The sequence below is a fragment of the Panthera onca genome, chromosome B2 (genome assembly GCF_046562875.1).
Source record: "Panthera onca isolate mPanOnc1 chromosome B2, mPanOnc1 haplotype 2, whole genome shotgun sequence".
NCBI lineage: Eukaryota > Metazoa > Chordata > Mammalia > Carnivora > Felidae > Panthera > Panthera onca.
The window spans coordinates 106842145-106869249 of NC_138343.1; the positions used below are offsets into that span (position 1 = coordinate 106842145).

At 37.6% G+C, this 27105-nt stretch overlaps 1 protein-coding gene across 7 annotated transcripts in view; it reads right to left on the reverse strand.

Annotated features, from left to right (window-relative positions):
* FAM184A (family with sequence similarity 184 member A) overlaps window positions 1-27105 on the reverse strand; it is a 121570-nt gene that overhangs the window by 62235 nt on the left and 32230 nt on the right. For all 7 annotated transcript variants that reach the window (XR_009605240.3, XM_060616529.3, XM_060616528.3 and 4 more), the window contains exons 2-6: window positions 12417-13271; window positions 11621-11756; window positions 9828-10009; window positions 6503-6700; window positions 2586-2708 (exon numbers count right to left, since the gene is read on the reverse strand). Coding sequence is in view for 6 of the 7 variants with exons in the window: in XM_060616529.3 (XP_060472512.1) it covers window positions 2586-2708; window positions 6503-6700; window positions 9828-10009; window positions 11621-11756; window positions 12417-13271 (1494 nt within the window). In the remaining variant the exon portion in view is untranslated. The remainder of the gene's footprint in view (window positions 1-2585; window positions 2709-6502; window positions 6701-9827; window positions 10010-11620; window positions 11757-12416; window positions 13272-27105) is intronic.

Genomic DNA, 27105 nt, shown 5'->3' on the forward strand with positions numbered 1-27105 from the left:
GGAAGGGGCAGAGAGAGACAGAGACAGAATCTGAAGCAGGCTCTAGGCTCCGAGCCACAGAGCCCTACACGGGGCTTGAACTCACAAACTGTGAGATCATGACCTGAGCCAAAGTCAGATGCTTAACCAATGAGCCACCCAGGTGCCCCCTCCTTGTCTGTGTATTTTGTGAATTTGACTATGATATGCCTTGGTGATGTTTGGTTTTTGTTGAATCTAATGGGAGTTCTCTGTGCTTCTTGGATTTTGATGTCTGTGTCCTTCCTCAGAGTAGGAAAGTTTTCCACTATCATTTGCTCACATAAACCATCTGACCCCTTTTTCTCTGTTCATCTTCTTGGCCTCCTATGATTTCGGTGTTATTCCTTTTTAATAAGACTCTGAGTTCTCTAAGTCTTTTATCATGTTTTTTCACCTTTGTTTTCCTCTTTTTTCTGCTTCGTTATTCTCCATAATTGTGTCTTCTATATCACTGATTTGTTGCTTTGTTTCATCCATCCTTGCTGCCGTGGTATCCATTCAAGATTGCATCTCAATTATGGCATTTTTAATTTCATCCTGACTAGATTTTACTTCTTTTATCTCCAGAGAAGGGGATTCTATGCTTTTTTCGACCGCAGCTAGTGTTCTTACTATAGTGATTCTAAATTCTAGTTCAGACATCTTGCTTAGATCTGTGTTGATTAAGCCCCTGCCTGTCATTTCTTCCTGTTTTCTCTTTTGGGGTGAATTCCTGCTGAGTTCTGTGGCTCAAGTTATGCATATCATTGTGTTAATCCTCATATCAATTTCCTAGGTGTGCAAAATGGTTTGGTGCTGATCTACCTGTGTTTCAGGGATGAGATGAGCTGAGGGTCTCCATGCTGCTCCACCATTTTCAATTCTTTCCTCTTGGGGCATATTCTAATATGGTACCAAAACATTACCAGGGTACTAAAGCATAATTGAGAAAGTATCTAAAAGGAAAATCAATTACATGTTTATTATAGCTCTTCTCAGTGAGATTACAGTGTGTAGACTGCAGGAATGCTTAAACCATTTGCAACTGAGAGGAGACCCTGGGGGAGCTTAATGAGAAACACAGATGGTCACTAAACTGCCTTCTAATGAGAGCAGGACACCATAACTGCAAGGATCATATCCTGCCAAGAGAAGTATGCAAATATGGAGTAGCAGTGAATTATCTTGGACACGAGAAGAGAGGCTGACCTAATCTAATATAGCTAAAACACCTGCTTTTTGAAAGTTCATTTTATGCTACTTCACTTTCACAAAATACCTACAGTAGTACCTATTTTTGCTAACAGAAATAATCTGGAGAGATTTTCACTTTTACAAAAAAAAAAAGGCAAAAAATAAAATAGCATTCAGCATCTGTTTTGCAGTGAACCCTCACAGAAACAGCACGCACCCCAGGAAGTGAGAGGGCCCCACCTAGTTCCTTCCTTCGGAACTGCACTCAGCATTTCAGTATCACACTACCATAGCTTTGAACTGTGTCTGTGAGCATCTGTGCAGTTGCTGGATATTTTTTGTGTGTATCTGTTAGCAAGATGGGTCCTAAGGTATCAGAAAAGCCTAAGAGAGGTTAATTTTGGGGTCTTGGAATGCTCAATTTTCCATATAAATTAATCATAACTGCTTATTCACCTTACACCATTTCAGCTTACAAAAGGTTTCTGAGGACACTCTACCTACAGATAAGCAGGGGAAACCCGCAACAGTCTTAATTCTATCATTCCCAAACACAGTGATTGGTGCCTTCTCTGAATAAATGTTTAAAGATAAGTAAAGAAGACTGGGTGCAAATGATTAGCATGCCCAGGGGCACTCCTGTGTTGGCATGGTTTCTGTGAGCAGCAGCTGAGTGATGAGAAAGCAGGACTTAGACAATCTTGGGAGAGATGACGCTATTGAGGCAGGAACAGCTGACAAGATGAGAAATGTCAAGACAAGAACTTGTCTTAGGAAGAGCACTCTGCAAGACAAGACTGTCCACACACATGAAGGATGAACTGGAATGGAAGGGAAAAAAAAGACAACAGATGTGGCTATTCTAGGGTACAGGTGAACCTGGGCTACAGAGAGAAAGGAAAAGAACAAACAATATTAGAATTTTTAAATTGTCTTTACATTTATTTTATTCACAACAGAATTTGTGAATTCACATTCTTTTTATACTCTTAGCCTTTTCTAAGCTAAAGAATACTATTTTCTTATAGCACTTAAAAATTATTTTAGATGTCACTCTCCAGATGTTATAAAATCTCTCTTTTTAAAATGGAGATACAGTGTAGAGAATACTAAGTCTGTGTTTTACAAAAGGGTGTATAAACCTTTTCAATTATCTTTCATATGGTGACATTATCCTTTGTTTTGCTTTTCCCCACAAAAGCACCTGGGTCTAATGTTTTGGGTAGTAAATTTTTACCTGGTAAGATATAACCAATGTATTATGAAAAATTCAGCATGAAGCAAAGTGATTATTTTTACTCTAGATATTTTACCATCTCTGGTACAACATTACCAAATAAGGATGTTATGGATAAAACATAACACAGGTGATAAGGCTAAAGAATTCTTGCCTCTTGATTGGCTGTATTCAGCTTGTCTTCCAGCTCTTCCTTCAAGTTTTCCAGCTCTCGTTGAAGTTGACTTTTATCCTCTTCCAGGTTTAGTTTCTCCTTTTTATACTGTTCCTCTAATTCCTTAGGAAGAGACATTTTTAACCATTAACAAAATTGCAAACATCATATACCTCAAAGACCTCAAGAAAAAGACTACTATTCTGTTTTATATTTTGATATTTTGCTCTTCAAATTAGCCTTATTGTTAATTAATAATATTGGAGTTATTAGTCAACCTAACTAATCCTAAGGGATTAGATTCTGTCATTCTGAATCACTTATGATGTGGTTAAATAATTATTTTTTTTAAATGATAAGAATATTTGACTTGTCTAGATCAAGCTGAGTCAGTAACAGGAATGTATGCTATATGTGATAATGTGGGGAGATAAATAAAAATTCTAACTATCTCTTGAATACAGAATTTTTTATATTTATATAAAAAGAGCCAAAATCCAGTAACATTTCTGGAACACGAGAACATAGTCAAGAGTTACCAAGTACAAAATTAAGGCATCTAAAGAAACAATGCCAGTAAAACTGATACTTACTGAAGAACACCTACTATCTGGCATGCTACTTGGGATGTGTACTTGGGATACACAGGTATTAACACATGGGGCCTGCCCTTAATAAGTTCAAGGTAACAAGCAATTAAAGAATATGTGATTGGGGCGCCTGGGTGGCTCAGTCAGTTGGGTGACCGACTTTGGCTCAGGTCATGATCTTACAGTTTGTGGGTTCAAGCCCCGCATCGGGCTCTGTGCTGACACCTCGGAGCCTGAAGCCTGCTTCAGGTTCTGTGTCTTCCCCTCTCTCTGCCCTCCCCTGCTCATGCTCTGTGTCTCTCTGTCTCTCTATAATAAATAAACGTTAAAAATATTAAAAAAAAAAAAGAATATGTGATTAAAATTAAATATCCATAGGGACTACAGGAGTGCATGGATGGAGAACTGGTAAATTCTATCTTGGTGAGGAAACCTTCACAGATAATGCAATTCCTAAGTAGAGTTTGAAGGAGTGTACTAGTTAGGAACAGAGGTGAAGCAAGGGGGAAATATAACATGTTCAGCAGAAGAAACCCGTGCAAAAACCATGGAGGTGCAAAAGAGCCTGGTATGTTACAAGCAGTTCAGTATTTCTATAGTGGAAGGTGAGAAGAGTAATAAATGCAGTTCTGTGGAGCTCCCAAAACAAACTCTGGGTTTGATGATTTGCTGGGATTACCCACAGGACTCAGAATATAGTTGTCCTCACAGTCATAATTTACTTTATAGTAAAAGGATACTAAGCACATTCAGCAAAGGAAAAAGGCATATGGGGTGAAGCCTGTAGGAAGCCAGGTACAAGCTTCCAAGAGTCCTCTCACACAGGACTCTCTAGCAAGTTGTGACAATAATGTGAAATGTTGTCTTCTAGTAAAGTTCATGAGAGACTCATTGCCTAGGTTTTTTATTCGGGGCTAATCACATAGGTACTTGATTACCATGTGCCAAACACCCAGACTTCATGAAGGAAAGTGGACGTTCAGCAGAAACCATATTGTTTGCATAAACACCTTAGGCATATGAGCTGTTGTTATCAGGGAATGGTGGAAACCCTCCCGAAATTCAAGTTCCCAGATACTAGCAAGGGCCAACCTTGCACCATGTGCCTTTCTAAGGATAGCAGCTTCAGGCCTGCAATGGTAACTCTTTTCTGCATGTATTCTCTATATAGTCACTTTCAAATGGGGTGGGTAAACTCAAGTTATGAAAAAAAATATAATCCTTTTTGATAACTAAGTAATAAGGAATGAAGAAGTCACCTTTAGGTAAATGTTCTTTAAAAGACAATGTGACATGAGGCGCCTGAGTGGCTTAGTCCTTAAACAGCCAACTTCAGCTCAGATCATGACCTCGCAGCTCGTGAGTTCATGTCCCGCATCAGGCTCTCAGATGACTGTGCTGACAGCTCAGATGGAGCCTGGAGCCTGCTTCAGATTCTGTGTCTTCCTCTCTCTCTGCCCCTTCCCTGCTCATACTCTGTCTCTCTCTGTCTCTCAAAAATAAATAAACATTAAAAAAATAATAAAAGATAATGTGACATTGGAGAAAGACTATTCTAAAAGGAGGCTGGTCTGAGCTGAGGCTCAGACATGAGCTAGCTAGGCAAGAGAGGAATGAAACAGCAAGTGATGAGTTATTTTGAGAAAAGGGAAGGGGATAGATAAAGCTATCATGAGTTTTGACTATGTTCACACACAGGAAATGCATGTCATGTGTTTTATAGCAACCACATTTTAAAGAAAGATTGCAAGAAATGTAAGTAGCTTAAAGCAGATTTTTAGGTGGCTCAGAAATTGAAATTCAGTGGGCAAGGGTATAATTAAGAGAGAAGTAATGAGGTAAAAATGATATTGATGAAAGATGCCTAGATTCTAGCACTTAGAACTTAATATAGAGGAGTAAAGAGAGGCAAAAAGCAGAACACCTGCAGGTTAAATATCACAGTAAGGGAGAAGGCTAAGGTGAATAAGGGATGTAGAGATGAAAAAACAAAACAAAAAATAGCTATGGAAGAGCTTACTGAAGCAGCAGTTACCACTGAATACTTCACTATAAATCCCTGAACAACTGACACAGACATACAGAGTCAGTAAGCATGTACATGCACCACGTAATTAAAGCTGTACAAATTCGTTCTGGAATAGTGAGCTGGCACACAGAAAATAACAACCACAATTTTGAGAAATGACATGTCATTAAGATTTGTCTCCAGCTACATAAACATATAGTAGCAGGTTTGAACAGAAATAACATTTTAACAGGAAGTTTTATTTGAATTTTTAATTAAGTTCAAGTGTTGAATATTTTTTCCAACTAGTTGTGTCACAAAAGGAAGAGACATAGAGGTGAATCTCTCAATTCATATCCTGCTTCTTCTATATACTAGGTTGGTGGCACTGAATACATCATTTAGGTTTATTAAAACTATTTCACCACCTGTATAATAAAAATGACATTAATCTTCAAGCCTTAAGTAATGAGGAGTATACAAGAAAGCTCTTAATAAACTTTAAAAAGCTATTATGTAAAACATACAACAATCATCATTAATACATGCTTTTATGTGGTGGTTAAGTGCCTTAGAGTTTGACATCTGAAACCTGAGTTCAAGACCTGACTGATTCTTACTAGCTGCATGTGATTGAACAAGTGTTTCACCTCTTTCCTCTATCTCCTCTTCAGTAAAGCGGGTGCAGCAATTAAACCTATGAGTGTGGCGGGAATGAAGTAAAAAAACAGATGGAAAACACTATTGCAGTGCCTGGCACACTATAAGAAATACTAAAAACTAACATTTATTTATCACTATATGCTAGGACATGTCTGAGTTCTTAACATTTTATTTCACTTAACCTTCACAGGAACATTATAAGATGGATCTCCTCTTCATCTGTCACACGAGGACAGGCATGGTTTTTGAGGCCCAAATTTAGGCAGCCAGTAAACAAAGAGCTCAGTGTAAATCCCAGATCTGTCAGACACCTTGTTTCTTCTACTATGCGAAAGGAAACATCTACAGGAGCGTAAGTGCTTCAGCTAGTTGAGGCTTCCCGAGGAGCACACTTAAGACAGTGTCTCATGAAGAAACAGCTCAAGATCAAGGGAGTATTACCATGGCTCATACAAAGTAGGAATGCCTCCTATCAATCTACACACAGGAGATATCAAGAATTTTTAAGTATATTACTCTCTGAATCATGATTTACAGATTATGAGAGAGCAGCCATCAGAATGAAGTAACCCATTACTCTACAATATGGGTCATACTGGATCATTACAGAAACCCTTCCAGTTCACGATGCAATGCTACCTTGAATTTATACTCACCACTTGTAGTTTTTTCTTATCCTTAACTGCATTACTGTGGACAGCTTCAATTGCCATGTGGTGCTTCCAAGCTAATTCTTCCAAAGTCTTAGAATGAGCCTCATTTAATTGAGCAACCTCTCCTTCCAATCTATTTTGCAGATTTTTTAGCTCCATCTCATAATATTCTTGCTGAGTTTTCTTTGCTTCATTTACTTTCTAAAATTAAAGCAAATAAAGATCAATAATTACACCTGCTTTTTTCATTACTGCTATTAGTATTCTGAATACTCAATAAATACATACATTTGAATGAACTGAGTACTATGGAATTTAGACTTTGGACATGAGATTACATCATTGGTGTTCTCAGAAAATGACAGGGTAGCACAGACAAAATTAATAATTTTAACACAAGTAATAAAACAGGCTAGGTCAGAACCAAGTGTGAGTTAGCACATCTGTGAGCTTAAGACAGAAAGCCTTCCTGTATGTCAAAGCTGTACACAAAATGGCTTACCAATTTACCACTCAGATGATATTCAATACAATTTCACTGAGTGCCAATTATATGCCTTTTAAGCAGTCACAGTCTGGAAAAAGGCAAAAGACAATGGAAATATAATTTTATACATTCTATGAAAGGAGTGTACATCACACATTGTAAGAGTATACAGGAAAGGAGACTAACCTGGATGGGGTGGGAAAGGGTGTGTGTGTGTGTGTGTGTGTGTGTGTGTGAGAGAGAGAGAGAGAGAGACAGAGACAGAGAGAGACAGAGAGAGAGACATACATACATACATACATACATACATACATACATCAGGGAAGGCTTTCCAGAAGAGAAAACATCTAGGCTGCTGATGACACGTTCTCATTTAATTCTCACAAGTCCATCAGGAAATGAAAGAGGAGAAAATTTCAAACCTAGATCTGGTGTCAAAAACCTGCATTCAAAACCATTTCCAGCATTTTGAAAAATGAGCAGTAGCCAGCCAGGTGATGAAGTTCAGATAAGATAGGAAGACCATGTAGCTGAGCGGTGTGGACGGAACAGCAGATATGAGGCTGGCAGTGGTAAGGAATGGGGCTCAGCAGGGGGCACGAATCAAATGATGAAAAAGGGTCTTTTATGCTAAGGACTCTGACTTTTATTCTGACAGGAATGAGAAATCACTGCAATTTATGTAACTGACATATTTTTAACAACAGTCATGTTGACAGTAGGCTAGTGAGCTGAGGCAGGGAGAGCACTGAGGAAGCTGTAACTGAAATCCAGGCAACAATGATCTAAACCTAAACCCAGAATCCGCGAAAGGGTATGAAGGGATATGATGGAATAAAAATATATTAAGGGAGCAAAAAGCCAAGAGGACTCCATAACAGGTAAGAGGGTTAAGGAAACAGTAATCAATAACGACCAATTTACCAAGCTACACACACAGTAGTGCTATTGGTTGAAAAAAGGAATGGGGAAAAAAAAAAGTACTTCTGAGGGGAGAAAGTTCTAGGCATGCTGATTTGACACGTTTGTGAGAAACCAACATATCTTGTGGGAGTTAGACACACACGGCACAAATTTAGGGAAAAGATGGGGCCTAGGCCAACAGATTTGGGAGGGATCACTTAAGTGACAGCTGATGTTACCAGAATGGAAAAGCATATAGAATGAGGTGAAAATGCTGGGGAACGTAAATGGTAAGGGAACAGACATAAGGAAAGCTCACAAACAAGACTGCAAGGCCGGGCAGGCAGGAGGAAAATGTGGGAGAATGTGAAATACCAAAAGGGAGATGTTGTAAATCAGAGAGAAATAAGTAACACTGTTGGATGAGATTCATCAAGTCCAGCAACCAGGATGTCCCCGGAGGCTGGGGCAAACACACATTCTGTGGAGTCGTCATAAGAGAAACCACATGGCACTCAGGTAAGGCGTGAATGGGAGGTGAGCAAAGGGCAAGGAGATCAGACTTATTTTTAATATGCCTGGTTGTTGAGGGAAAGAAAGATTCCAAAACTCCCATTTGATATCTGAACAACTGCAATAAATATTCAGCAATTACTCTACAAATGATAGGTCTTATTTGTTTAATCTAGAAATTCAATATGTTGGTATATGAATTTTCAGAGCTCAATGATTGCCAAAAGTTTTACCGAAATTTCCTAGGTGTATAGGCAATAATACATTTCATCAGTACAAAAACATATGATCAACCACAATGTACATTCCACTGAAATAAGAGTTTCACAGTTTCTGGTTGAAATACGTTGAAATGTCTTAAGTTTTTACATTATAAATTGTTAATAATATTCTGAATACATGGGAATGCCAGCTGGTGCAGCCACTCTGGAAAACAGTATGGAGGTTCCTCAAAAAACTAAAAATAGGACTACCCTACGACCCAGCAATTGCACTACTAGGCATTTATCCAAGGGATACAGGTGTGCTGTTTCAAAGGGACACATGCACCCCCATGTTTATAGCAGCACTATCAACAATAGCCAAAGTATGGAAAGAGCCCAAATGTCCATCAATGGATGAATGGAAAAAGAAAATATGGTATATACAGATACAATGGAGTATTACTCGGCAATCACAAAGAATGAAATCTTGCCATCTGCAGCGACGTCGATGGAACTGGAGGGTATTATGCTAAGTGAAATTAGTCAGAGAAAGACAAAAATCATATGACTTCACTCATATGAGGACTTTAAGAGACAAAACAGATGAACATAAGGGAAGGGAAACAAAAATAATATAAAAACAGGGAGGGGGACAAAACAGAAGAGACTCATAAATACAGAGAACAAACTGAGGGTTACTAGAGGGGTTGTGGGAGGGGGGATGGGCTAAATGGGTAAGGGGCACTATGGAATCTACTCTTGAAATCATTGTTGCACTATATGCTAACTAATTTGGATGTAAATTTTTTAAAAATCTGAAAAAAACATTTTGAATACATGTACAATAGATAGTCCAGCTTTATATCTTTTTCCTCAAAATAAAGACAAAAACTTACTAGAATTAAGAAATGGACTGTTATTGGAGCTCCTGGGTGGCTTAGTTGGTTAAGTATCTGACTCTTGATTTTGGCTCAGGTCATGATCTCACAGTTTTGTGAGTTCAAACCCCATGTGAGCTGCTTAGGATTTTCTCTCTCCCTCTCTCTACGCACCACCCCCACTCTCTCTTTCTCAAAATACATAAACATTAAATAAAAATTGACTGTTACTGTGAAGTAGAAGTAAACACTTTTTAAATCAAATCTGAGAAAACCGAACTTTTTTTCTTTTCCTTTCTTTGTTGTGGGACAGCGGGTGGGGGGCAAACTCTACTGCTTTTTACCTTCTCTAGTTCCAAAATCTGCTGCCTCTGCTCTTCATCCAGACTCTGAGTTTTGCTTTGCAAAAAAGCTCTTTCTTCTTCAAGCTGAGATAATCTCTCGTTGGTTCTTGATTTTTCTGATTCTAGATCTTTAATTGTAACCTCTTGGGTCATCTGAGTCGCTTGAAGCATTCCAATATGACCTATACCCCAAAAAGAAAAACTCTGCAATTTAAAATTTGTTGCACTGAGTGTAAAAGTTTATATTTAATGACACAATTGTACTTAATACCGGAGTGAAATAAATAGTCTGCATGTACAAACAGTACTTTGGTTTGTTCACCGTATAAAATGGAAATATTTACCATGGGAATGTTTCTTATCCAAGTAGAATAATTTAAATGAGGAAAAGGTCTATTTTCACATCACTACATCACTGTACCCAGGACCCTTTTTTAAGATTGCACACTAAACAAGCTGAAGTAGAAGCAACTCTCAGAGATGCATGTAAAAAAAAGCCTTGGGAGTCAAACAAAGAGGATGGCACTACAGTGCCAAAATGAGCAATTTGTTCTTTTCTAATCTCTTTTTTCAAATTCTCACATAAAGAGAAAGAAATTTAGGGGCGCCTGGTGGCTCAGTCGGTTGAGCATCCAACTTCGGCTCAGGTCATGATCTCACAGTCTGTGAGTTCGAGGCCCGCATCAGGCTCTGTGCTGACAGCTTGGAGCCTGGAGCCTGCTTTGGATTCTGTGTCTCCCTCTCTCTCTGCCCCTCCCCCACTCATGCTCTGCCTCTCTCTGTCAAAAATTAATAAACATTAAAAAAAAATTTTAAAGAGAAAGAAATTTGTACACGGGTAGTAAATATGGAAGGCAGTGGTTTGGTTGAAACTGAATTTGTTTTAGACAAGAAACCTGATAAAGAACTAAGGTGGATTAAGAGATTAAGTCAGCAAGTTATCAAAGAATAAATAAATGACAACAACAAAAAAGGGGGACGGGCAATAAGAGAGACAGAGAGATGAAAAATGAGTGTGAGATAAAGGTCTCAGAAAGCATGTGTTAGGTAGGCCAGTGGTTCTCAAATTGCCCTGGACCAGCAGACCTGGGAACTTGAGCCCGCAGTGAAGATCATCTCAGACCTGCTAAATCAGAAGCTCTGAGGCTGGAGCCCAGCATCTGTGGTTGCACAAGCCCTTTGGGTGATTTTCATACACACTAAAGTTGAAAAACTACTACTTAGGAGAAAGGTCATCTGGGAATTCACAGATGAGCCAATCAAATCAAATGACATTCTCAAAGAATTACTTCAAATGGCTTCATCTGGCACACTAAACACTTGGGCAAAATGTAACTTCAGAACTGACATGAATCACCCACTTCCTCTAGTACAGGTTATAAAATGAGAACGTTAGCCATATTAGGATAGGCAACTCAGCTTTAGTATGTAAATGATCCTTATTAATAAGCCAAATGAAATGAGGCACTATAATTCACATATAGTTCCACTAATTTAAATACTTTAAAACATGTTTTTAAAGAACAAAAAAACTTCTTAGAATGCTTCTTTGTTCTTTTAGTGAATGATTTATTGGTGATAAAATACCTGCTCTTAATTTTTGTATAAAAATATATCTTAAAAATAAGTTATTATTTGCTTATCTTACGATTAAAAAGAAATTAGAGTCCTTTAAAATATTTAGAATCTAAATAATGTTAAAGTATGAGAAGAGAAGGCAAATTTTGTCTTGAGTAAACATTTTAGTGTTGGTTTTAGCTAAGGAATACACCAAGAACTGTGGTCACACATACTAGCTTTGAGGACAAGGTCTGAAGCCTGTTGTTGTAAACGTTCTCTGGCCGCTGCTAGCTCACTTTCCACTTCCTTGTGCTTGCTTAGTAAGTCCATCTCTCCCTCCTTGGCATCATCAAGCTGTTTTTGAAGAACCTAAGAATGATCAAATAGCCATTACTAATATGCAAGAATGATGCGAAGCTAATTAGCTAAGCTAATGATGCCAATTCACTTAAATTACAAGCATCAACTTTCTCATATTCAAAAGTTGCAGTTAATGATACCTAGTTTTAAATCTGTTTTGATAGCACTTAGAACTTACCTTCATAAATCATATGACCCAATCATGAAAGGCTATTCAACCTTTTTTAATCCACTCAAATGCTACAGATATTAAAAACAGCTACGAAATTTTCTATACCTATTTTCAGGTTTAGAAAACAAATTTTTGATCACTGTGCAGACCATTATTAATGAAGGTAAAGGAGAAAACATAATTAAAACTAAAGCCCAGTATTTTAACTCTCCCAAGTCACTTGTGAAAAATATCAACACGTTATTTCAATAGAAACCTTTCTTTATCAGGTTTTAAGTTATCTTTATGGGCCTTTAGTATTTGAAATTCTAGTAGTAGATAATAACTACAGAGTAGTAAAAATTGCCCCTTTATTGATTTTTCTCACAAAGGAAAAGCAGAAGAAAGCAAAATGGAAAAAAAAAAAGTTAAAGTAGTCTAATTGAAAAGAAAAAGACAAAACTGGGGAGGGAGAGAGAGTGGGTATCCATAGGTTGAAAGTGAGAGGCTTTACTTACCTGAACATTGTTCTCTGCTGTAACAAGTGCTATCTGAAGCTTTTGGCATTTGTCGCGAAGACTTCCAGCTTCATCCTGTACCATCTGTAACTCTGTCTTCAATTTTCCTATAGTTTTTCTTAAAATTGCTTCTTGTCCCTGAAATTCTTTTCTAAGATCAGCTTCCTTTTCTTTGCTAGCCTGGAGGCTTTCTGCTGTAAAAAGCTGTGACCTTTTCAAAGTATCAAGCTCGTGCTCATAAAAGGACTGAGCTTTATTCAACTTGCCTTCATAATCCTCAATTAGCTTTTTCCGTTCAAGTCTTAGCTCCTCCAGTGTTTTGTTTAATGTCTCCACCTCCACCCTGTGCAGTTCCTCTGCCTTCTCCTGCCCTTTACTGACCGAGGCACTGTGATCCTGCTGGGACTTCAACAGCTCTTGGATTTCCCGTCTATGAGCAGTTCGCAAATCTTCCAATGCCAACCGTTTGTCTTTTTCAAACTGTACTTGGAGTTGCCCAAAACTCCGTAATCTTTCCTCAAATTTCCTTCTGATCTCTTCAACCTCTCTAGACATGGTTACTATGCGTTGGACATGCTGGGCTTCTGCACAAAGTTGCATGTCCTCAACTCTGTGCTTATAAGCTTCAAATTCTGTCAAAGCCTGCTGCTTCATTTTTATGTGGTCTTCTAATGATGCTTCTAAAACCTGAATCTTTCTCTTCAGGTCTAACTCCTCTGTTACTTTGCTTTTATATTGCAATATTTTTTCTCTTGTTTCTGCAAGAATCTGTTGGATTTCTTCTTCATGAGCATCTTTGAGGGCCTGAATTGCAGATTCATGCTCATCATTTTTAGTATTTAAAGCATATATTACCTGCATAATTTAAAAAAAGGGAAAGAATTGAGCAAACCATGTTCTGTTCTTACTGGAAGTTAATTCTTCCATTTGGATTGATATTTTTCAACACACAAAATTGGGTATGGTAAATACTAAATACTGAGCTTCATGCATTGTTTTAGATTCATAGATTGATTTACGTAGCAAAGTTTTACCTTAGCACAACCTGAAAAGTTGCATCTGAAGATTCCACTATAAATGAAACAGTGAGGAGAAAAGAGACAAAGGAAGCCTAGAAGAAAGGAGTTCTCCATAGGGTCCAGTCTAGTTTGGGGTGAGGATCAGCAGAAAAGCCTCAAAGTATCTGCCTTACTCTAGTGCTTTGCATGAGTGGAAGTTCTAGGCCTTAAGTCTTCTTAAAGGCTCTTTCATCTGTTTAATGTCCGGTACGTTCTAAATTTAGAAATTTCCTCTTCTAATTCTCCTATGGTCAGTTTTTAAAGCTGATCCTCTTCTCTCCAAGTTCCTAGAGGTCTCCTTACAAAATCCAGTTAGTACTTTTCTGCTCACATATTAAACACTATAGTTTTACTCACTGCCTAATTTTCCCTCTGAATCCAGGCAAGCCAGGTTTCTAGAGCCAGAGTATCTGGGCAAAGGTCTTTATTTTCATTTTAGTCCTTGGATTTTAATGATTCCATTGACATTTCCCCAACCTTAATTACAAATGACAACATACTCCCTTTGTAGTGATGCTCCCATTCTTGTATGTTCTTTGATACCCTCCATCATACCACTGTGGCCAAACAGTACAATATTCATGACTATTACTTAAGGCTTACAGGTTCACCCACTTTCTTCTGAAGTAAAAAGAAATGAACACTCTCCAATCCAAAAATCCAGAAGCTAAAAAATCAGTGTCCTGGAGCTTTGCTCGTTTCAATGTGATCTTATTCTGGCTTTAGAAATGGATTCCAGCCCCAAAAGTCAGAGGCAATTAAGATGCAAACGTGTTGCAATTTTTGTAGAGAACTTGTTCATACAGCCTGAGGCAACAGAAACAAACTACCTGGCTCTTCACACATCCTGGTGACACCAGATTCTATTGCTAAATCTAGGTGGTCACCTGCTAGGCCTGTAGCTGTACTTGTGGAAGGAGAAGACACACTGGAGGCTTACCCCACTGAAGACACATTGGAGGCTTACCCCACTGCAGGGGCTTCACTCTCTCCACACAGGGCTTTGTCTTCCAGAATCAGGCCCCCATTCATATACTCACTTGGTCTGCTCTAACTATTGAGAGATGTAATCATAACAAAGGTGAAAAGATTGAGAGATGGCAGGACTCCATTTGTCTTGCCAGCTACTTCACCTGCTAGCTACTGCCAAAGGGGAATATGTGCACAGAACAGAAATAAATGCTAACTTCCAGTTTCTCCTTTTTTAAATAACCCTAATTCCAAATCCCAGGTTATGTCCCTAATGAGCTAGACAAGATCACCATAGAGGACTCCTTTCATTTACACATTTAAACCTAAAGGTAGCCTATAACCCAAGAAAGTTGGTAGACTCCTACAACCTTCCTCCAGGGTCTTACCTACCCATCATGTTGATGCCCACAAAAGACTGAAAGAGGCACTAAGGGAAAACAATGCCAACTATCTGGAGAGAAGTCCATTTGTAGAATGCTTAGAGCAGAGCTGGTGTAGGCCACAGGTCTCAGCCCTTCCCAGGGAATCTGCACAAATCCCCTAACTATCTTACTAAGCACATGGAAGGAAGAGAAATGATACAAGAGATGGAATCCCTAGAGAATAATAAGTGACACTTTTCATCATTTTATCCCAGGAAATGATCTTGAAAAGGACCACTCCATGGTGGGATTTCATATAACAAGGGATGAAACACTATGGGAAGATGTGAGCTTCCCCTTGTCAACAATTTCTCAACAATACTCTTCTCTTATTTCTAATACTTGATTTCCCTGCAGTTTTTGAAGCATCAGCTCAAGTCCTGTATCCTTTAATAAGGCTTCCAAGACCACCCAAATTCACGGGAGTCTATCTTTTCTTTATATCCAGCACCTTCATTTCCTTACCACTATTCATTCTTGTAAATCAGTAAATGTTCAACTGGTTAAAAATGGGGGTCTTGACAACAATTTTGGCAAGCTGGGTTAGGATGTTAGAGAGCCTAGAAAAGTAGTTGAAGATATAAAAGCACAGTCACATACAAAAGTATGGATTAAAAGGTGAAATTAGAATAGAATTTAAGAAAAACAAACTAAATGTCTGACCAATAATAGGGAAATATGGTGAGGAACTCTATTTCACTTGATATTCTATTCCAGACGTCAGCAAACTATGGCCTGCAGGCCCAATATGGCTGCTGCTGGTCTTTGTAAATAGTTTTACTGGAGCACTGCTCTGCCCCTTTGTGTATGTGTAGTGTACAGCTGCTTTCCTACTACAACAACAAAGTTGAGTAATTACGGAAGAGACCTTAGTAGTGACTCCTGTTGTGATGTACACTTGACAAGTCATCTTTTAAAAAAATTTTTTTAGGGGCGCCTGGGTGGCTCAGCCAGTTAAGTGTCCGACTTCGGCTCAGGTCGCGATCTCGCGGTCCATGAGTTCGAGCCCCGTGTCGGGCTCTGTGCTGACAGCTCAGAACCTGGAGCCTGCTTCTGATTCTGTGTCTCCCTCTCTTTCTGACCCTCTCCCCATTCATGCTCTGTCTCTCTCTGTCTCAAAAATAAAACATTAAAAAAAAAAAATTAAAAAAAAATTTTTTTAAATGTTTATTCATTTTTGAAAGACAGAGAGATACAGAGCACAAGCAGGGGTTGGGGTCGGGGGGACACAGAATCTGAAGCAGGCTCCAGGCTCCGAGCTGTCAGCACAGAGCCCCACACAGGGCTCAAACTCATGAACTGTAAGATCATGACCTGAGCCAAAGTCAGACTCTGGACCGACTGAGCCCCCCGCCAGGCGCTCCGCACTTGACAACTCATCAGCCAAAGTTGGCAGCCAAAAATAAAAAATATTTGCACTAGCTTTGTTTACCCTCTAATAAATAGTCCAGGGTTCTTACCACTACAGCTTCTTAAGACATTAAGAAAACCAATTATTTGATTCTGAAAGTATAAATATAAAAGAAAGAAAATATTATACTGGCCATATAATAGTATCTTCCAAGACAGCAATGTTAAAATAAAGTTTCTAAAATCTTAAAAAACAACAATAACAAACTAATAGTGTCTTTAAATAGCCATTTAAAATACACCACTATAAATGAGAATGCTATATATGAATTTTCAACTTGACATTAACAAGATATCCCCTGACTGTTCACTTTTCTACATAATTACAAAGGTAACCATTTTAAAGTATCTTTCTCTGATTAATTACTCTTTCTCAGACCAAAGAAATAGAAATATTCTATGTTCTTTGAACACACAGAAAATATGACTTGAAGTAACAGAACTGATCCAAACTGGATTTCTCATTCTATGTAAAATAACTTAATTTCTCCAATTTCTTCAAGTTTCTCAATATTAAATAGAGATCATATTTATTCCATCCTAGTGACATCATTATTATAAGATCAACCTATCATTGACATTTAAAAAATGATACTATATAAATATTTTTCAAAAAATATAAAGCACTATGAAATGATAAATCTTTTTTTATTCATTGTATCATTTATTTATGGAGAAAATGGGAATAGCTTTAAAATTTGTCTTTAATGTTTATTCTTTTTTTTTTTTTTTTTTTGAGAGACAGAGGACAGAGCACCACAAGGGCAGAAAGAAAGGGAGTCACAGAATCTGAAGCAGGCTCTAGGTTCTGAGCTGTCAGCACAGAGCCCGACGCAGGGCTCAAACTCACAAACTGTGAGATCATGACCTAAGCCAAAGTCGGACATCTAACCAAGGCTGCATTTAACCTGAGCCGCCCAGGTGCCCGAGAATAACTTTAAAAGAAACTTTGGTGAGTGATCATAATCACCCATAATATTGGCTATTATTTTCCACATGGGAAAAGGAAACTCTCTAATATCTCTTTTCATAAAGTATTTTTAAAGACATTAAGAGCCATTTGCAGTTTTTCTGGGACGATAAGCACTCAGAGAATGGGAGAGCACAATTATTACCACAATTTCATGTAATTTCGCAGCTCCAGCTTATGCCAACAATGCACGATTTAACTACATATTCCAGGGTGAAAAAGGAATAGTCAGTAATTTTTACTTTTTCTATGAAGATTTTCAAATAATCTTACCCACTAATAAAATGAGAATAAGTCTAGATCTACTCTTTAAAATGCTACTTAGGTAACAACAAACAGTCTCTGAAATAGTTCTTGTTGTTGGCTGCTATAGACTGTATTGTGTCCCTCTCCTTCCCCCAACAAAATTCATCTAACTGAATGAAGCCCTAACTGCCAATATAATGGTATTTGAAGATGGGGCCTTCGGGAGATAATTAAGTTTAGACAAGATCATGAGGGTGGTGCCCTCATGATGGGATCAGTGCCTATAAGAGACATCAGTGAGCTTGCTTCCTCACTCTCTTTTAGCCATGTGAAGATACAGTGGAAAGATCTACAGTACTTTGTTTTGGCAGACTGAAACAATACACTGGCAATATAAAAATATATTCCCACTAAAATCTAGCTCGTTAGCAATAAAGTACATTCATTGAAAAGTATGTGTGTATTAGCTTAAAATATGTTAAGCTAAATTGTTGCATATTATACCACCAGTTTTAGCAACATTAAAGTTGCTAAGGGAATCATTGAATAAATGATGCTAAATTCATACAATGTAATATAATGAAACCACTAAAAAGCACATCTCATTTAGGAGAATATTTCATAATATAAGAAAAATCTTGTAAGAGAAGACAAATACACAATACTATATCAACAAGATCCAATCTTACAGAGAGAAAAATGTAAGTGTGCATGTGTGTGCGATACATACTGAAGGTATATAAAGAAATAAACCAAAAAAAAAAAAAAAGAAAGAAAGAAAGAAAGAAAGAAAGAAAGAAAGAAAGAAAGAAACCAAATTTTAACTGGGGATATTCAGTATTTCTAAACCTTCTATAATGAATGTATGTTACTATTACAGTCAGAAAACATTAAGCCCTTTTAAAAGATTAACACTAACAATATTAAAAAAAGAATATTCAAAATGCCTTCATTTTAGGAAAAAAACAATCAAAATTCAAAAAGAAAATTAAAGGAACATTCATTAATTACCAACAGACACCCTGAAAGTTTCCTTTAAAATCACTCAATAAAACATTTATAAAAATCACACTAAATATTTTAAAGAATTTTACTTATGAAATAATTTTACTTATGAAAAAGATCACATATTTTGAGAAAAAGTTTAAAAATCTAGTTACTTAATTAAAATTTGATAACATACTGGCAAATCTATAATGGTCAATTCCTACTTCATTTATTCTTCCCTTCAGCAAAAATATATTGCACACCTGCTATGTGCCAAGGTCTATAACTGGCAGAGTAAACACAACTGTGAGCTGGATGCATATACATGGTATCTATTCTCATGCAACTTGGTGGAGACCAATCTTAAACAAATATTTACTCCATTAGTCAAATAAAATTTTGATAAGTTACACAAAGGAGAATAAAGACAAAATGAGTTTTTGCAAGGGATGGGAGTGACAGTGGTAATGTAGGGGTTTCCCCTTATTCTCAATGAAATGCTTACTTTATCTCAACCAGAATCTCTTCATTTAGTCAAAATGTTATGGATAAAGTACAGAGAGAGAATTGTGAGCTGAGGGCTAAGAGTAGAAGGCACAGAAATGGAAAGCACAGGATTCTGTGAGGGGAAAAATGGGTTCCAGAGCTACAAAGGTAGACATGCAACACACTGCAGAGGTACTTGCATTGTAGCTGTTGCTCTGGATGGGATCCAGAAGGGAGAAACTACTTAGAAAGAGTGAAAAAGACTGAGGACAGGCCTTGGGCAGGGTTCAGGGGCAGCAGGGAGGATGAGGACCCACAGACAGAGGCAACATGCTGGACAGATGAATAAGAGTGGAATGGAGGCAGAGCATCAAGGTCTAAGATGAACAATACATCTTGTCAAAGGTTGAATAAAAATCAAGAAAAATGAAGACTCAAAGACCCTGAATTCAGAATCTAAATCTCAGAAGTAGGTCTTTGAGAGCACATTTGGTAGAGTGGTGAGGGCAGAGCTGGAAGAAAAATGGCAAAAGTGGGTGAGTGGATGGTAAGTGAATGGAGGCAGTCCATTAGTAGAGAAAAGCTCCAAGAAATGGTGGTAAAAGAAAGGAAACAACTAGGGACAACTAGGATAATGGCTTAGGAGGCATCAAAGTCCAGGGAGAGTACTTTTCTTAAAAGAGAGGTTGAAAATGTGACCCAGAAAGGGTCAATTGTAGAACCAAAGTCATGAAGAAAGTCTGAGGCTGGGCTTGCCTGACGCAGTGGAAAGACTGGTGCTGGCTGACAGTAGGAAAAAGTCCTCCCAAGAGAGCAAGGCTGAAGACCGAGATCTTTAGGTAAAGAGGGAAGATGGACAACCTCTGTCTGACTGAGTCATAGTTCTCCTTAATAGGGAGATGAAATTATCCTCACAGAGTGCAGTAGGGGTGCTCTTCTCCACTGGACATAAACAATGCTGCTAATGTTCGCTGCTGAGGCCAGCCCCAGCCTTCTCAGCATGTCCCACTGAAGACAGCCTCAGACACACAGCAACCATGTGCAGACCCTTCTCATCACTACTCCTCCAGATGTTTCCCAGCCAATCTCAATCTTTAGTTTTTGCTTATTTGAAATTTCTGGGAACTTGTTCACTTTCCCTTTCTTATCAATGTCAGAGACACATAGACTAATAGCAGAGAGAGAAAGAGAGAGAGAGAGAAGGAGGGAGGAAGTGTGGATTTACCCTCAAGTACACAAGTACTATATGAGGCACAAGGGAACTTACAAAGTAATAAAGGAACAATCTCAGATTCAATATTTTTTTTAAAAAAGATCCTGTATAAGGAAGAATAAAATATATTTTTACTATTAAACACTCAGTCCTTCTAATTGAGCTACTCACCAAAAGGTTACTTTGGGCCTTAAAGCACCAAACTTAAAGAATATTGAAAAGAGACACTCTAACTTCTCAAAATTAGTGGGTTATTGACCTCTGCCATGTAGGTTCTATTCTATCTGTTCTAGAGCAATAACACAGACCATTGCTTTAAACCATAACTTATATTCAATAGTACTCACATACCAGTCTTATAAGTAACATTTTCACATATTATCAAGTAACATTGATGAGCTCTAGGTGGCTTACCTAGGGAATCTAATGTTTCTATGAAATGGTTCACCTTTTTGGAGTCGGTATAGTATTAGCATACTTGCTACATAAAAGCATGTTAATAAAATGTGTTTAAAACATTTTCTTAGAATCTTGGGCTCACCTCCTCCAGGACACTCTTGATATAGCAGCTACATATGTGCAACTAACTCTGAAAACTGGAAGAACAAACCTTCCACAACTAATCTTAGAGAGGAAGCCACATTGAAAAGGGTAGGAGGGGCATAGACATGACTGGGAACCAAACTCCCTGTGAAACTAACCACAAACAGGAGGGACATCATAAGCACAAAGAAGCAAGAGGATAGACCCCACACCAGGCAGCCTAGGCACTAGGGACCTGAACTAGAAATACAAGTCCCCATAACATCTGGCTTTGAAAACCAATAAGCCTTAACTCTGAGAGTTTTAAAAATCAGTGGGGTTAACTCTAGGAAATCTGAAAGGTAGTAGAAAACTGAGTCCCCACTCTTAAAGAGCCAGCATAATAATTAACTCAACCAAAGACACAGGACCTAGGATGTATGTGTAGATTTATTTACTAATCTCAGAATGTGCACTGGAGCAGCAGGAATATTCAGATATCTCCAGGAATAATAGTACTGACAGGCACCATTTCTCTTCCCCTCCCCAGCCTAGATAGCTGGACACTTGATGGAGTCAGAGCTCACACTCTCCATCTATGTTGCTAGCACTACATTCTCCTGTGAATCCACCTTAGCAGGCATCCTCCAAAGCAGCTTCTGTCCCACCACTTCCTGCAACCAGCCCCAGCAGGGACATGTGCCACTCCAAACTGACTCTTGCCCAGAGAAGAAGGTGAGATAACCCAGATCCAGCAGTTGACCCTTTTAGCTGGCTGCACAGGGAGCAAGCCCTGTTATTCTATGCACCTGTAGTTATGGCAGAGAGGCTGACTGCAGATAAACAGCCTGACCCCAACCTCGCCCACCAATGAGCCCTAGGCAACCTCAGAGAGACCTCTCAACAGTGCAGGGAGCAAACCCTGCCCAGTACACCCACAGGAGGAAAAGCAGGTCAGTGCAGCCAGCTCGGCTGCAGGCAAATATGGCTCAGTCACAACAGCAGGGGGAACGTAGCCCACACAAGAGATACCCAGTGGAACACCTGGTTCTGGTCACCAGGGGGTAATGCATTACTGGACAACACAGGACCTCTTTTACATAAAGCCACTACTTTCAACACCTGGAGGTGTAGCTGACCTCTCTAATACACAGAAACACAGAGAGTAAGACAAAATGAGGAGACAGAGGAATACTTTCCAAATAAAAGAATAAGACAAAATCACAGTATAAGACCTAAGTGAAATGGAGGTAAGCAATAGGCCTGATAAAGAATTCAAAATAATTGCCATAACAATATTCAGTGGACTTGAGAAAAGAGTGGAGAATCTCAGTGACAACTTCAACAAAGAGAAAATATAAAAAAGAACCTGTCAGAGAGAAAGAATTCAGTAACTGAAAAAATACACTGGAGGGAAAAAGCGGCAGACTAGGGGAGGCACAAGAACGGATCCACAGTCTGGAAGACAGGGTATGGGAAAAATCAAGCTGAACAGCAAAAACAAAAAAGAATGACAAAAAATGGAAACAAGGTAAAGGAACTCAGTGACAACATCAAGCATACTAACATTCACTTTACAGGGATCCCAAAAGGAGAAGAGAGAAAGAAGGGGTAAAAAATCTATTTGAAGAAACAATAGTTGAAAATACCCTAATTGGGTGGAAGGAAACATTTAGGTCCAGGAAGTACAGAGAGCCCCTAACAAGAGGAACCCAAGGAGGTCCACTTAAAATGGCAAAACGTAATAATAGAGAATTTTAAAGCAACAAAAGAAAACAGTTACATACAAGAGCAATCCCAAAGGCTATCAGCTGATTTTTCAGCAGAAACTTTGCAGGCCAGAAGGGAGTAGCAAATTCAAAGTGATGAAAGGAAAAAAGCCTGCAACCAAGAATACTCTACCCAGCAAAGTTATCATTCAGAATAGAAGGAGAGATAAAGAATTTCCCAAACAAAAGTTAAAGGAAACCATCACCACTAAGGCAGCCTTACAACAAACATTACAGGGTATTATTTGACTGGAAATAAAGGGCCATAACTAGAATAAAATTATAAAGGGAAAAATCTCACAGGTAAAAGCAAACACAGAGGAAAGGTAGTAGATGAATCACTTATAAATCCAGGATGAAGTTTAAAACACAAAAGTAGTAAAATCAGTTATGTCTACAAAAATTAGTCAAGGGATACAAAAAGTAGAAAGATGTAAAATATGACATCATATATATAAAATGTGGACAGTGGGTAGTAAAAATTTAGAATGTGTTCAAACTTAAGAGACCATGAACTTAACACAGACTGCTATATGCATAACATGTTATATACAAACCTAACGGTAACCTCAAACCAAACTCTGGTAGTAGGACATGCAAAAAACAAAGAGAAAAGAATCCAAGTGTATCACTAAAGAAAGCCAACAAGCCATGAGATAATAGAGCTAGATAAGAAAGGAATACAGAAGAACTATAAAAACAACCACACAGGGTACCTGGATGGCTCGGTTGGTTAAGCATCCAACTCTTGCTTTCAGCTCAGGTCATGATCCCAGAGTTCTGGGATCAAGCCCAGCATGGGGCTCCATACTAAGTGTGGAGCCTGCTTCTCTCTTTCCCTCTCCCTCTGCCTCTCCCCCATTTGTAAGTATGTGCGTGCCACACGTATGCTCTCTCTCAAAAAAAAAAAAAAAAAAAACCAGAAAACAACTAACAAAATGGCAGTAAGTACATACCTATCAATAATCACTTTAAATGTAAATAGACAAAATGCTTCAATCAAAAGACATAGGTGACTGAATAAAAAAAAAAAAAAAAAAAGACCCATCTATATGCTGTTAACAAGAGACTCATTTCAGACCTAAAGAAATATACAGACCTAAAGTGAAGGGACAGAAAAACATACATCATGCAAATGGAAGCAAAAAAAACAAAATAAAAAAAGGTGGAAATACTTATTTCAGGCAAAACAGACTTTAAAACAAAGACCGAAGCAGGAGACAAAGAAGGGCATTACATAATGATTAAGGGATTAATCCAACAAGAGGATATGACAACTGTAAATGTCTATGGACCTGAGATAAGAGTATCTAAATACATAAAGCAATTATTAATAGACATAAAGGTAGAAATTGACAGTAATACAATTAATAGTAGGGATGGTACATTTACATCAATGGATAAATCATCTAGATAGAAAATAAATAAGGAAACAGTGCCTTTGTTTTCTTTTCCTAATTTTTTTTTTTTAAGTAGGCCTCATACCCAATGTGGAGCCCAAACTCACAACCCTGAGATCAAGACTTGAGCAGAGATCAAGAGTCGGACACTTAACCGACTGAGCCACCCAGATGCCCTGGCAAACAGTGCCTTTGAATGACACATTATAACAGATGGACCTAACAGATTAATGTATAGAACATTCCACCCTAAACAGAAGAATACACATTCTTTTCAAGTGCACCTGGAACATTCTTCAAGATAGATCACATGTTAGGCAATAAAACAAGCTTCAATAAATTTTAAAAAAGTGAAATCCCATCAAGCATCTTTTCCAACCACAAAGGTATGAAACTAGAAATAAATTACAAGAAAAAAAACTGGAAAGAACACAAACACATGAAAGCTAAACAACATGCTACTTAACAACCAAAGAGTCAACCAACAAATCAAAGAGGAAACCAAAAAAAAAAAAAAAAACCCAAAACATGGAAACACACGAAAATGAAAACACAATGGTACAAAATCTTTGGTATGCAGCAAAAGTAGTTCTAAGAAGGAAGTTTATTTTTTTTAAGTTTATTTATTTATTTTGAGAGAGAGAGAGAGAGAGAGAGAGAGAGCATGCACATGAACATGGAGAGGGGCAGAGAGAAAGACAGAGAGAGAATCCCGAGCAGGCTCCATCCTGTCAGTGAGGAGGCCAATGTGGAGCTCGATGTCACCAACTGTGACCTGAGCCAAAATCAAGAGTCAGCTGCTTAATGAACTGAGCCACCCAGGCGCGCCCCATAAGAGGGAAGTTTATAACATTACAGGCCTACTTTAAGAAACAAATCTCAAATAAATAACCTAACCTTACATGTAAAAAGAAGAAACACAAAGGCCAAAGCTAGGAGAAGAAAGGAAATAACAAAGATTAGAGCAGAAATAAATGAAATAGAAACTAAGAAAAACAATAGAAAAGATCAATGAAACCAAGAGCCAGTTCTTTGAAAAGATCAACAAAATTGACAAACTTGTAGCCAGCCTCATGAGGAAAAAAAGATAAATAGATAAAACAAATAAATCAGATACAAAGGAAGAGAGGTAACCACCAACACCACAGAAATACAAAGGACTGTAAAAGAATATTATAAAAAAGTATATGCCAACAAACTGGACAATCTAGAAGAAATGGATAAATTCCTATAAACATACAATCTTCCAAAACTGAATTAGAAAAAAACAGAAAATCTGAACTGACCAATTACTAGTAACAAAATTGAATTGGTAACTAAAAATTTTCCAACAAACAAAAGTCCAGGACCAGAAAGCTTCACAGGTAAATTTTACCAAACATTTACAAAAGAATTAATACCTATTCTTCTCAAACTATTCCAAAAAAATAGAAAAGGAAGAAAAAGTTCCAAATTTATTCTAAGAAGACAGCATTACTTTGATAGCAACACCAGTACAAAAGAAGAAAACTACAGGCCAATAGCTTTGATGAACATAGATGCAAATGTCTTCAAGAAAATATTAGCAAACAAAATTCAACAATACACTAAAAAAATCATAAACAATAATCAAGTGAGATTTATTCCAAGATGTAAGAGTGGTTCAACATTTGCGAAAGTGATCAATGTGATATATCACATTAGCAAGAGAAAGAATAGAAACCATATGATCATCTCAATAAATGCAGATAAAGCATTTGACAAAATTTAACATGCATTCATGATTAAAAAAGAAAAAAAACTCTCAACAAAGCAGGTTCAGAGGGAATATACCTCAACAGAATAAAGGCTATGTATGACAATTCCACAGCTAACATCATACTCAATGGTGAAAAACTGAGAACTTGTCCTTTAAATCAATAACAAGGACATCCACTCTCATCACTTTTATTCAACATAATACTGGAAGTCCTAGTCACAGCAATCAGATGAGAAAAAGAAGTAAAAGGCATCCAGATTGATAAGGAAGAAATAAAACTGTCACTATTGCAGATGACATGATACTATCCATAGAGATAAGACCAAAAACCTACTAGAACTAAAATATGCATTCAGTAAAGTTGCAGGATACAAAATTAATACACAGAAATCGGTTGCATTTCTATATACTAATCACAAAGTAGCTGAAACAAAAATTAAGAAAACAATCCCATTTACAGTTGTGCCAACAAGAATAAAATACCTAGGAGTAAATTTAACCAAGAAGGTAAAAGGCCTATACTCTGAAAACTGTTCAGACACTGCTAAGTGAAATTGAAGATGACATAAACAAATGGGAAAGTATACTATGATCATGGGTTGGAAGAATATCATTAAAATGTCCATAGTACCCAAAGCAATCTACAGATTCTATACAATACCTATCAAAATACCAATAAGTATTTTTCACAAAACCAGAACAAATAATAGTAAAATTTGTATAATACAAACAAAAGATCCCAAATAACCAGGGCAATTTTGAGAATGAAGAACAAAGATGGAGGTATCACCATCCCAGATTTTATGATACACTCAAAGCTGCAGTAATCAAACCAGTATGGGTCTGGCACAAAAACAGGCTTGTAGACTAATGAAACAGGATAGAGATCCCAGAAATAAACCCATACCTATATGGTCAATTAGTATAGGACAAAGGAGGCAAGACTACACAGTGGGAAAAGACAGTCTCTTCAACAAATGGTGCAGGGAAAACTGGACAGCTTCATGTAAAACAATGAAACTAGACCACTTTCTTATACCATATAAAAAATAAACTCAAAATGCATTAAAGACTTAAATGTAATACTGAAACCACTAGATTTCTAAAAGAAAACATGCAGTAATCTCTTGAACATCAACCTTAGCAATGTACTTATAAATATATATTCTCAGGAAAGGAAAACAACAAAAATAAACTATTGGCATTATACCAAAATTAACAACTTTTGCACAGAAAAGGAAACCATCAACAAAACAAAAACATAACCTACCAAATGGGAGAGGATATTTGCAAATGACATATCTGAAAGGGGTTAATAACCAAAATACATGAAGAACTTATACAATTCAGCACCAAAAAACAAACAATCCAATTAAAAAATGAGCAGAGGACCTGAGTAGACATTTCTTCAAATAAGACAGACTGATGGCCAAGACACAGAAAAGATGCTCAACATCATTTGAATCCTCAGGGAAATGCAAACCAAAACCACAATG